We start from the raw sequence: 12,531 nt of genomic DNA, 5'->3' as shown, positions 1-12,531 counted from the left end.
GTTTAATCAGGTTACGCCGTACCATTTATTCGGGGTTTCTTGCTATCTGAAACCTAGATATAAACGTGGCCATCCATGCTTCTGGTACCCTGGTTCATCCCCACGGAGATCGGTACTATCAATTAAAGTTTATTGTAATTCGGAGCCGGAGAAAGCATATTACAATGACAGGTGTGGTTCCTTCGCCTCCACAGATGGTTGAATTTACCCCGAATATTGCAGCCTGTGCTGGTCGCATATACATTAAATTAGCAAAATAAAATTCACCAAAGTCAAAGTATGCGCCACATTGGAAAGTCTCCATATATGTAGTAGTAGTAGCTAATAGATGTCAAGATAGGGATCATCACAAACATACTACTAGAACTATCATCATAACTCTCATACCAGACAATTCTAGCGACCTATATACTACTCCACCACCCCCAATTCCCTCAACAAATCCGCCTTCACATCCCCCAAAAACTCCCCCATCTGCTCCTCCGTATGAAACGCCTCATTAAATACCACTCTCAGAGTCAACTGATCCCGAAACGTCCACACATACACCACACCCTGTCGTGACAACATCTCCAACCCGAGTCCCGCAGACACGATACTAAACCCGCTTTCGGGACTCCCATACTCCCGCTGCAGATACTTCTCGAGGACTCCCAAACTACTAATATCAACGTCACTCGGCGGCTCTGCCGGCGCTGGCATGTTCCGCAGTAACTCCACCAACATGGTGGCATACTCGCGATGCGCCTGGACATACTCTTTACTAATCCCCTTCCGATACTCAGCATGATACTTGCGTGCCATCTCCTCCCAGGTATCTGAGGGGTCGACGCGGTACATCCAGCCCGTGGTGAACAGCGTGGCAGCCCCCGCGGGACCAGAGTACGGTTCAGGCAGATATGGCCGGAGCGCGTACCGGATGGTGCTGGTATAGTGACGACGCTGGTCGCGGTGTTCGGGAATGGCGTGACGGAAGTTGACGGCGGCGATGCTGGCGTGTGTCGCGGCGGTGATGCCGAGGCCGCGGGCTTTGGCGGCGGCAAGGGCGGCGGCGGTAGTCGCCGGGGTGAAGGTGAGTTCGGCGGCCCGCGTGCATGCCGGGGCGGTTGTGGCGTCTCCCGTGTAAGGGATCCCGACGGCGCCTTGGGTGTGGGCGAAGGTGCCGACTGCTTCGCGCGCAATGGCCTTTTGCTCGTCGGTTGGGGTCAACGGTGTGTTGCCGGCTTCTTCGACGGAGGCGGATAGTCGGGTGGTTTCTGTTCCCCAGGGGAAGGCGTCGAATGGGTCCGGGAGGAGGTTGCCTGAGAGGAGGAGGGTGTCGGCGTGCGAGGACATGAGGTCTACGAGCTGGCCGAGGAGGAGGAAGCCGCCGACTCCGTCCGTGCGCCAGTGGGCTGTGTGCAGGAGGAGCTGGCTGGATTGGGGGATGTAGTAGAGTTGGGCGTCAGGGGCGGGTGCGATGGTGCGGGTCACATCGTCGGCGGACTGGGCGTCGGATTCGATGAAGAAGGTTTGCGAGGCCCATTGGTTGAGGTTATCGGTGGAGTCGGGCACTGTGTAGACGAGGTTGGCGTTGGAGGAGTCGGGATGCGCAGCTAGACTAGAGTGTTGGAAGCGTAGATGCAGCCAGCTGTGGCGGATCAGGGCTGGGAGGAGATCTGCTGCGATTTTCCCGCGAGGACGGATGGTGACGGTGTGGTTGACTGCCCAGTGCTCCCGGCCGAGTGGGTGGCCGGAATCACTGACCAGCTTGATGAATACCTCGTTAGGGCCCAGGGGCCGGGTGAGGGTGTTGGGGGAGTGTTCGGTTGTAGTCCACGGCATGATTGAAGTAAGGATGGTGGTTGTTGAGGAATCGATGCAGCAGTCATGGCCGCGGGTTGAGATAAATGCTGTGGAGGTCAAGGATTAGTTGGCTTACAGCCTTGTTGTCTGTTGGGGGCCAAAACGTTAGCAGGGTGGGGGGGATTCATCGTCGAGACTCACTTTAAAGTGTAGGGTTGTCGTGATGCAAAGATGAATGGGCATCTGACCGACCGACCGGATTAAGCCGCTGCCATTCAAGACCGACTTTAGCTCGATTCCGCAGGCCACTCGCTTCATTAGAGTTAAGCACTACTTATACACTAAGCATGCATGGCGCTCATTCCAGCCAAAGATTAAGCCACCCCACGACTCAGCGATGACGAAATTACTCTGCTAATCAACTCGGGATCACAAAGTAGAGATTGTAATAACAGAGATATTTGACTATAATATACATATATCAAGAAGACCCATGTCAAATCAGCAATCTCATAGGCCCCAAAGCAGGTGGACGGTGTCGGGTTGGATTTGACATATTGAATGTCTAAACGGCGAACTTCATGTATAACATTCCCCCAGCAAACAAGAGAGACGAGAGATAGGCCTTTCATGATAGTCGTGGCCAAAGGCATCTATGTCCTGGGAATATTACGCCAAAAGATAGGTCCAAGTAACGGAGAGTGTGCGAAACCAGGGGGACAAGATCGTCCCACAACTGACCTGTCAAGCACTAAGTAGTTAGGGTGAGTTCAAAATGAAATTAGCCACCATGTTGACGTACTGAGTAGGTACTTCACTACTGTCCAGAGAAACGAATCTTAGAGAATTAATCCATCAGAAGGATACAAATCTCTCTCAGCTGTCAGCTTCCATTTCCTGTACATTTGGTTAGCGTCAAGACAGTCTAATGTTTTGATACTTTCGTAGCGATCTCGGTACCCGCACGTAATAGACGCCACTTACTGAAGCTTATCTGCGAACGGCATAGAGTTTTATAACCCCCGATTCAGTGAAATAAGCCAGTAATATCATCGAACTGACACCACACTTGATATGCTACCCTCAACATCTAGTTCAGGATTGCGCGTCTATCTGCTATGGGCAGTCTTGTTCTTGTGTTCTAGATTAATGAGACTGCATGCAGTCAGCCGTTTGCGAACATAACTTTCACACAATACGAAGAATAGGCTGCATCTAATCACGGGTCAAAGCTTAGGCAACAAAAGAAATGACAAAGACATTATTTTATATGGGTCCGCTTGGGCACTTCTAGGTTTTGATTGGTGGTACCGTCATGTAATAGGTAGGCAATTCTGAACCCCGACACTGCACTGAAGCCCTATCGTTGGCTCACTATTGAGTTGTTTAGGATATCAATATGATCTATTCCTAAGAGAATCACTGTATGCACTCTATTAGAACAATATCAAAAGTAATACTCTGCGGATAGAAGCACTGTAATGCATTGAGGAATTATTACATTCGCATTTCTGCTATCTATCCTCCGTAATAGTATTTAACTATTACTTACTTGGACTATATACAATTATATTATCACAATTGACACTATTTCAGAAATACTAGACTGGCTAAGGTCGTTAAGAAAGAAGGGGGAAGAATATTAGAATCTAGCTCTACAAGGGAAATACCAGCAAACTTTGCAATGAAAGTGTGCAATCGAGCGATAGAGCCAATTTCATAGGCTCTTGCCAGCAACTATATGGCCTGGAATAAAAAGGCTTCCTGCTTTAAGTGAACTAATGCATTGAGATGATACAATTTCGTCTTAGCACTCGGATTCCACTCCATATTATCGTTCTTGACGTTGAAATAGTCGTTCTAAGCTATATTACGGGGTTTCAAAGCTTCTTTCTCGTATAGTTCTCGGCGCCGAGCACATCATTGACGCCACTTACTCAAGCCTATCTGCAAACGGTGTAGAGATTATCATCTCATTCCAATTGACGAGCTAATGAATCATCGTCTGAAACCGTACTCGATGTGATAGCCTCAAGACTGTGCCTTGTGATTGCGTCTAGTGCTCAAGGGCAGCCTTATTTCATGCTCTAGATCAATCCAGAGTCCATGAACCCAGCCGTTTGCGAACATCGTTCGATAGATTTAAGAGTTACATTCCGTAGCTACGTGTCATACCTATTAAATACGATCTTGCAGAACATGGGTTGATCCTGACACCATATTTAAGCCCTATCATTGGCCTATTACTTTGGAATGATGAAAAAAAGTTCAGTCAGTAATACCAGCCCGGTAGCATTGCTTTTATCTATAAAAGCGCCGTGATTCCTTCTGGAACGAGGTTGACCTGATGCTTCTGAGATTTATCCTCCTTCCATCTACTTATGGAAGTTACCATATTACAGATCAAGTTGAATCTTCAATTCACGTACAACATTCCTTGAATACAAGTCACTATGTCCAATATCAGTAGGGGACGCTTGAGATGGCGGGATGAGCATCGGGCAGAAGGAGAGTTCTTTGTCAACAATCAATTGTCTAGATGCGATTTATACTTCAATAACGGACTTCCACCCTTCACTGAAACGATGGCAAAGATTTATTACGATGAAGACGACAATATCATGGACACACAGTCATTCAAGGGCCACTTTGGTAAAACCGATCTTGAAGCCTCTTCTGACAAATTTAAGATCGAAGCCAATCTACCCACACCGTTTAGCCAAGTCATCGATATCCATGGCCAAGCATTATGGTCTTAACTCCTCTCATTATCTAAGGAAGGTGTGTACCTTAAGTTAACTTTGGCAACTAGACACAGCCTCTATCATGACTTCTAATAATGCTATTAGTTTTGTACAGAAGCCCCAAAAAAAAGGTGTGACTAGTCCAGGGTAGAAAGCTGGCAAGGGGCTCCCTTGGTTTGCCTTAGTGTAATAGTGCGTTTTTTGGATCTTGGGGAGGGAAAAGCCTGTAGTAAGGCCTAGTTGCTACGTACATGCAGAAGCAACTGTACTTCAATATCAAATGCCGCCTTTACCATCTTGAGTACTTACTGAAATTATCGACTCATCCCACTTAGTTGACTAGAATTATTCATAGTAGATTCCTCCTTGTTCTTAGGGAGTGCAAGCTGTACGTAGTGGGTCTAACAGTGATCAGCTTTATTTTATGCTATCCATTGTGCTTACAGAATCCTAACTGAGGGTTCCCCAGTCTTACTAAATGCCAAGTCGCCGGGGCAGGCGTCGGGTCTCTTTCAAGTATCACCTGTGGTTTTGGTCAAGGACTATCTAGATAGTAGATACACTAATGCACAGCTAACTCTGTGTGTCTTACTTTGTGCTCCAGACAGAGACATACACTCCGTGGGCGGTGGGTCTATCAAACCGATGAACAAACAGTGGAGTTATGTCCTAGGCGCTTATATACTAAGTTGTAAGACCCTGTACTTACTCTTTAGAGAGTTTGGGCTCTCCGATTTTCTGCTGGACTGATTCCCTCGGGATGTTCATTCTCATGTCTGTGCGCTGAATCTGTGCGTTGGCTCCTAGAGTGATCGCCACCGTCAGCTTACTGCCAGCATCTTTCCCATGAAGGGGGAACAAGACAGCGAGTATACTGAAACTAGTCTCCACACAGCCAAGTAATAGTATATTAGTGCTTGAACTAAACGCGCCCGACACCAAAACTTACTGGTCCCTGCACTAGTCTTAGCGCTCGCCTACACCCTGGACTGACTACTAGTCCAGTTCATAGCATATTAAATTCAAGGGAAGCCCAAGCCTGCTCAGACTAGAAACGGTGTTTACCCGGTTACCGAGTAGACCCTGCCTGTTAACTAGTTACAACCTCCCCACAACAACGCGATCACAGTAAGTCCTCACGTCAACACTCAAGCCCAAGAATAACAAAACTCCACAAGGAAAACAACTCTTTCGCTAATTCCATACTTCCAGTATAAGCATTATCACTACTTTACTTCATATGCTCGCGATTTCCGTGCCAAACAAGAAAAGCATATATTCAGCGTTAATTCTGAAGAGAATACCATGCTAGACTGGCTCCGCAAACTCTTCGGCGCCGACAACGCTGCCCTCGAGATGAAAGACCAGCAGCGTCAAAGTCGCAAGCGAAGCAAACAGGTGCGCGCTCGGGAACAAGAACTGCGCAGACAGAACCAGAGGCAGGAGATGAAAGGTGGGAAGCGCAGAACGCTGTTCTTTTGGGGGTCGCCAGGTGTTACGACCCCGGTGCATCAGACAAGGGGTTCTGCATAATTGAGGGCGTTTACTCTTGTTATTATACTGGAAACATATCCCATATTTCCAGGTCAGATTTGCTGTACTTGACTCTTGTATTGCATACTGCTACAAAGTAGCAATAGACCAGTAAGCTCGTGAAACAGAGGTATTTATGTCATATTGCATTTGACTCAAGCTGCTTATCTGGTATAATGACACTGTCCAGCAAAATCATTGATACTCAGAATTGAAGTTAATTTCCCAATCTCGCAGCCTCCGCTTTCAGAATATCCGGCACTTCCTCTTCTAGGCTCTTCTCTCGTGGCGTCCACCCTAATACCCTCCGTCCTCTCTCTGCTTTGCCGCGGGAATTCCAACCCCAGCTGGCAGCCTCAAAGCCCGCTGGCGAATTGATTGCCTCCTGAAGAGAGAGCTCCTTAACCTCTGGCTTCTCCTTCAAGAGTCCCAACGCATGTGCCTGCTCTCCAATCAACTTCGCCAAATCACCCCAAACATGCTCCCCGTTCTCACAGAGGAAGTAGCCCTTCTCGCCCCAGATCTCTTTATCATTCTTCTTGCTAGGATCAAGTGCTGCGTCAACAAGGGCCCCAAACAATCTGCTCAGATCATAAACGTGCACATTATTCCACCGTGCCAAACCTTTGCCAATTTGAGGAGTGTAACGCTGCTTCAAGATAAAGCTGGCAAGCTCATATGCCTGTCTACCGCGAGAGGACACAGGTCCTCTTCCTTTCCCGTAGATCGTAGGGGGACAAACAATGACTGTCTTTACTTTATCGGCATACTCAGTTCCCGTCTTGAGGACGATCTCATCGACGTTCCGGTGAAACGCAGCCGCGGGAAGATTGACCAGTTCATCTACTCCCTGGTCGTCATTGAATCCTTTCTCGTCATGCTCGCCGTGCACTTTCTTCACTTCTGAGTCGAAGTAGGTCAGGATTCCGGTGCCGCCTGTGTGGAGCCAATATCCCGGTCTTTCGGCCGAATGGCCCTCGACCATACCCTTAGCGATGGCATTGGCCGCGCCGACGTGGTCGGAGGCATCGGCAGTATCTTTTACAATTAGCCTCTTTATCACTTATACACGATGAACTAATTAAATGGAAAGAAAGGCACGGCGCGGGCAGAAGACATACGAAGAACAATATCCGCCCAAGCGGCTTCTTTCACGAGAATCTCTGAATCATCTAAACCGCCAATAACAGTGCGGACATGAGGATATGCCTCACGGACACGTTTTGCCTTTTCCTCCGAACGGATTAGGGCGGAATATTCGAAGTTGGGGTGGTGCTGTGAGAGGTGATAGAGGGCATCGCCGCCGATGTAGCCGGTCACGCCGGTGATGAAGAGCTTGGTTGGCATATCGATGATTATGGCAAGATTCAGGGACTGTGTTCGTAAGGATTGGTGTTTGCTAGCGCACAAAGACCATGGTGAAGTTAATGTCTTATATAAACGTTAACTGGATCATTGTGGGGCAAGTTAGAGTTAAGCTAGTTTGTTAGTACATAGAAATGACTTCATAACTTACAAATCATCAAATAATCCACACCAAATCACTAGCGGTTTTATGCATATCGGCAGAGTACACTCAAGTAGCCAATCACAGTAGCTATATACTTAAATCATGCGGGGCCTCCATATAGCATCGGAGGAACTTTAGTATATAGCCAGGAAAGTCTCCGGGTGAGCAATGAAAAAGTCTCCGAGTTATTTAGTATAGGCAAAATCCGTAATCGGGCTCGGTTATCCAGTCAAAAGCTGCTGCTGCATCGATATTGCCAACAAGCCCTTCAACATCATCTCCTTGCACTGTCCATGGACCAGAATACGAAAGGAAAATATCGTCGTACAAGGCAGGCCAGGTAGCGGTGCTATCGACATTTGATTCCAACAAAGAGTCTGCTCTGCCTGAAGTCTCTGGCCAGGGATCAGCAGTCTGTAAAGCGTCCTCTCTGCGGTCAACAGTAACCCTACCAAAGTAGGGCACGGCAATCTCGCGACGCTCTCCTTTGTGCAATTCTCGGCTGCCCTCCACCAGGTCCTTCAGCGTAGCATGGCACTGGCCGGATAATGATCTTGGCTGATCCTCCGACCAGCTCTCCAGCGCGACAAGGATTCTTTCGATTAACTCCTTATCATAAATTTTATCGGTGGCTCTGTCTTGTACTGCATCCGCAGCAATGTTCCTTCCATATCCGAGCAAGTTCAAGAAGACAATCACCGCCGCTGTTAGCGCACTCGGTGCCGATTGTTTGATGCTGTTATCGGTTCGTGACGTAGCAGGGTCACTCCCATGCAGGAGAAGGTAGGCCTCCAGAAGAGTCCTTGCGCTCCTTACACAAGCCGCCCGACTATACTCCTGCTTGTCGTCATGGGACCCTTGCAAGAATAACGGCATGTAGAGGTGTGCTTTCAAGCTGTGAATGTGGGCTAGGCGGAAGGCCCGAGTGTGTTTCTCCTTAGCATGCTCACACAATTTAATCTGCTCCAAATCCACATATCCGACTGGTAACTGTGCAGTAATCTCATCAATCTGCTCATCCACACTTGTAACCGTGGATAAGGCAGGGCCTTTATCGGACTGCAGGCAATCGATCACACGACCAGTCAGAATAGATAGATGTCGATAGTGGAAGTTGACAAACGACTCACTCAACTATCAATGTAGGAGAGAGCCTCGGTGGTTTTCTATATAAATTCGATGGTTCTTCATTCAATGGACTAGTTTTCTGCCAGCAAATTCTGGTATGACCGCCCAATCCAATCACGCTGTTTCACCCACCCTTGAGAGATTCCCAAATCCCAGTCATGTCTGCGACTACATCCACAGAACAAGTCGCTATCATTGCACGATATCCGCTGCGATGCGCGAGTGAAACCGCTGCTGCCTCACTTGAGTCACCATATAAATTAGGGCCCCTGGATCACATGGTCCTTCCATTCGTGCCTGTGGATGCTGTCTTTGTCTACAAGAATCCCATTTCAGATGCGAACAGAGACGATAGTGCTCTGCTCGAAATTGAGCGCCTCCAAAGAGCACTTGCCTTGGTTCTGGATTACTGTCCACATCTAACAGGCCGTTTGCATTTCGATCCAAAGAGTCATCGCCCCGAGATTGTTAGTCTTGGTATGGGAGCAGAGCTACTTGAGGCCCAATGTAGCCTACGCCTAGATGATATCAAGAGCGAATCAGGCCGTATCCTCCTGACTGACTTGCCGGATTCTGGTAATGCTCTACTGCCGTTCTTCGACTCAACAATGGAGGGTGTATGTCGAGATCCGATCTTAGCCATCCAGCATACCCGCTTCGCCTGTGGGAGTGTCGCCCTCGGTATCCGTATACATCATATTGTCTGTGATGCCTGTGGATTCTTCGAATTTGTCCGCGACTTGGCACAATTATACCGTGCTCTTGAGCCAAATGGACGAAGTGGGGATGATACAGGGACACCAACTCTCCCTTCACCACCAGATATCTGCTCCTACCTTCGAGATCCGGACTCAATGACATCGGAAGAGCACCAAGCTGCATTCGAGTACAGCCCATCATCATACTATCTGGATGAAAACCCCAGCACCGACACGAAGACTGAGTCACTTGCTTCACCAAGCCAACCAGCACCACCCCCAGTCCTCGGCCGCGTGCTTCGATTCTCCAGCCAGAAGCTCCAAGAACTCAAAGCACAAGCGACAGATCCCAATGGACGGGATTGGGTATCAACCAACGACGCCCTAGTCGCCTACCTATACCAACTCACCTACCGTGCCCGACTCCAGCATCTCACCGCACAAGGAGTACCCGAAACCACCGCACTCAACCAACTCTCCACCGGAATCTTCTCACCCATAAACATGCGCTCCCCAACTCGTCTCAACCTCTCACCCCGATACTTCCCCAACTGCGTATATGGCATGTGCATGTACCTCCAGCCCGAAACACTAGCCAGTGGTCCCCTCTGGAAAATCGCCAAGGCCTTCCACGACATTTCCCATGGCATAACGCCCGGGGAAATGAAACAAACAACACAATGGCTCGCAATCCAGCCAGATAAGAGTCGAATTAAAATGAACTATGACTTCAACGGCAGCTTTACCACATCCCAGTGGTCCAAGTTTGACATGTATGTTGGAACCGACTTTGATGTCGATCAAGACGGCAATGTGATCCCGCCGGTTGTCGTTTCTCGACCGTTCACGGATATTTCCCGGGTGGATGGCCTGGCTATGGTTATGGCTTCTGAAGAGCAGTTTCATCGTGCGAGTGAAATAAGCGCATCGAGTAATGGACCCTGTGCTGTGTATGTGAACTATACGTTGAGTGAGCCGCTGTGGGCTTATTTGGATAAGGATGAGGAGTTTAGGGAGTTATGTTGCTCCTGAGCTAGGGCTTGTATATACTGCAGTCGTTTTGGTTGATTGTTATAGATACCTTAGTAGTCTATCGGGCTACTAGTAATGTAAATCTATAGGAGATGCACATTCTGAGTCTATTGACTCAGAATTCTAGTCTTTGACCAGTAGCCTAGCAGTGTTAAGCCTGAGTAACTCAATCCTGAAGCGCACTAGGAGCAAGTTTTGACACATGTGCGCTCTAGAACACAGCACCGATCACTCACTAAATACGCACGGGCTCCTGTGAGACTTAGAATTGTGAAGCGAAACCACGCCGCGATACCGTCAATCCCAAAAAGCGCAAAGAGAAAGCATAAAGGACTTGATTTAACAACCATAATTTTCCATGATAGCTCTAAACGAAGGATCTCGCAGAAGCTGGGTTGCAGTCAGACGCTTCGCTGGGTCGTAAGTGAATACGCGAGACATAATGGAAAGCACATGGCTTCGCTCCACTGGGTCGGCATTTGGATGAAGTCTTTCAATTTTTGACTCAAGAGACCAACTGGGATCGGGAGTTTGGTTCTGGTCATACCAGGAATCACGGCCTTCGGGATGAGTATACAGACCCTTCCACTCCTCGGGCAGAGGACCTAAGGACATCACGAAACCACCAATGATCCCACCATTGTAAAAAGTAGAAAAGGGCACATGGCCTAGGTAAAGTTGCGAAAAGAGGATCATGTAACTCCACATGTCGCAGGCAGGACTGGGATCTTGTCTATGCAGGCGGTCCGGAGAGCAATATTGCATTGTGGCCAGCCCCGTGGAGTCACAGGGTCGCTAACTTTCTTTGCGAGACCAAAGTCACCGAGATAGAATCTCTCTGTGCGCAAGTTTTCAGGGACTTTAGCAGGTCCAACGAGCTCTCCTTGCTTCCAGAGATTGTCCACCGGTATCATTTGCTTCAATGGCCGGCCCAGTGCCTCGTATTTAGCACTCCTGGGCAGATGGTGGAGGGGTTCCATTCCCCACATACAATTTTTCTCATTCAGATCTGTCAAATAAGCATCAGCATGCAGGCGAAAAGAGGAAAAGAACAGGGTCCTGATGTCACTCACCACGGTGGACTATCCCGGCCTCGTGTAAATCCTCCAACGCCTCTAGCAATTGCCGAGCGGCGGACATGCGAGTAGTCATGGACATTTTCAGCACTTGCGGACCGTACATACATGGGCCCATCAAGGGAAGTACTTGAACTGTATGGTGACATCCATCTCCCGGAAGGAGAAAAGTTTCCAGATACGTCACAAAATGAGAGGTATCACGCACATTCCGAACGAGCTCATCCTGCAGGCGGATTTCCTTTTCACCCGATTCCCCCGCAAACAAGATCTTGAGGGCCACGTCTCTGTTATTTTGGCGGTCATTGGCCATCCAGACAGTTGAGAAGCCGCCAGAACCAAGCTTATGCTCTACCAGGTACCTCTCATTGATCAGGTCGCCGAGGCGGATGGGATAGAAGACATCTGCGGTTATCTGTTTATCATATTTTTCCCAAGGCTCGGCAACCTCTTCCAGGTCCATTTCCTCGTCTTCATTGCGCACATAGTCGCCAAAGTCTTCTTTACCATCTTCGTTGCAGTATCGAGTTGCTATCATTTCGGTCATATCTGACATGCCACTCGAGGATACTTCGATGCCAATTAGCCTTGATGGGGTCACACAGGGGCGAGGGAGGTGATGAGATTGTTCAAGGAGTAAGGGGCTCGTATCTCATCACCATAATACTGCCCTCCAGCGTATAATAGTAATAGCTTTATAGAAAGGACGTGTATAGTAACAAATTGTAGAGTGTTATGTATTGCATGCTCTCATTTCAATGAGCCTGAGTAGCGAAACATCTTGCTTAAGGATTCTTTGCAAGGACATGAGCCTGTCACGGAACATCAGCCGTTCACAATTTACTTAAACTAGGTCATATGATTAGCATACGCCCGCTCAGTGAGCAGAAACTGGCACCAAGTCGGACCGAAAGCGGGAAGGGAAAGTGATTTCCGCAGGATTCCTATGCAGTAGTAGTATTCACAATGAGTCGTCGTATACTAAGATTGGCCCGCGACGGAAACTTTAGTAGCTCTTCAAATAT

General features: G+C 48.4%; 6 protein-coding genes across 6 annotated transcripts; 2 read left to right on the top strand and 4 right to left on the bottom strand.

Annotated features, from left to right (window-relative positions):
* Positions 1–183: 183 nt before the first annotated feature.
* On the bottom strand, positions 184–1,978 carry ASPBRDRAFT_39502 (uncharacterized protein). The gene has a single exon (XM_067624160.1). The coding sequence runs from the start codon at positions 1,822–1,824 to the stop codon at positions 412–414; it is 1,413 nt and encodes a 470-aa protein (XP_067481620.1). The 5' UTR covers positions 1,825–1,978; the 3' UTR covers positions 184–411.
* A 2,221-nt stretch (positions 1,979–4,199) lies between these two features.
* ASPBRDRAFT_39501 (uncharacterized protein) lies at positions 4,200–4,815 on the top strand. Its single transcript, XM_067624159.1, has 2 exons — positions 4,200–4,566; positions 4,635–4,815. The coding sequence occupies exon 1, from the start codon at positions 4,239–4,241 to the stop codon at positions 4,542–4,544; it is 306 nt and encodes a 101-aa protein (XP_067481619.1). The 5' UTR covers positions 4,200–4,238; the 3' UTR covers positions 4,545–4,566; positions 4,635–4,815.
* A 1,464-nt stretch (positions 4,816–6,279) lies between these two features.
* ASPBRDRAFT_118398 (uncharacterized protein) lies at positions 6,280–7,409 on the bottom strand (the record flags this gene model as incomplete). Its single annotated transcript, XM_067617168.1, has 2 exons — positions 6,280–7,100; positions 7,184–7,409. The coding sequence occupies 2 exons, from the start codon at positions 7,407–7,409 to the stop codon at positions 6,280–6,282; spliced, it is 1,047 nt and encodes a 348-aa protein (XP_067481618.1).
* Positions 7,410–7,682: 273 nt separating this feature from the next.
* On the bottom strand, positions 7,683–8,448 carry ASPBRDRAFT_667769 (uncharacterized protein; the record flags this gene model as incomplete). Its single annotated transcript, XM_067628791.1, has 1 exon — positions 7,683–8,448. One exon carries the CDS (start codon positions 8,446–8,448, stop codon positions 7,762–7,764), a length of 687 nt encoding a protein of 228 aa, XP_067481617.1. The 3' UTR covers positions 7,683–7,761.
* A 410-nt stretch (positions 8,449–8,858) lies between these two features.
* Positions 8,859–10,430, top strand: ASPBRDRAFT_118736 (uncharacterized protein; the record flags this gene model as incomplete). The annotated part of the gene is made up of 1 exon (XM_067617189.1): positions 8,859–10,430. The coding sequence occupies one exon, from the start codon at positions 8,859–8,861 to the stop codon at positions 10,428–10,430; it is 1,572 nt and encodes a 523-aa protein (XP_067481616.1).
* Positions 10,431–10,769: 339 nt separating this feature from the next.
* On the bottom strand, positions 10,770–12,318 carry ASPBRDRAFT_63050 (uncharacterized protein; the record flags this gene model as incomplete). Its single annotated transcript, XM_067628405.1, has 3 exons — positions 11,504–12,318; positions 11,137–11,439; positions 10,770–11,098 (listed from the first exon to the last, which is right to left on the bottom strand). The coding sequence occupies exons 1-3, from the start codon at positions 12,060–12,062 to the stop codon at positions 10,770–10,772; spliced, it is 1,191 nt and encodes a 396-aa protein (XP_067481615.1). The 5' UTR covers positions 12,063–12,318.
* Positions 12,319–12,531: the final 213 nt, after the last annotated feature.

Source organism: Aspergillus brasiliensis (genome assembly GCF_001889945.1).
Source record: "Aspergillus brasiliensis CBS 101740 unplaced genomic scaffold ASPBRscaffold_3, whole genome shotgun sequence".
NCBI lineage: Eukaryota > Fungi > Ascomycota > Eurotiomycetes > Eurotiales > Aspergillaceae > Aspergillus > Aspergillus brasiliensis.
Note: the sequence above shows the minus strand (reverse complement) of the source record. Positions and strands in the feature narration are given on the sequence as shown.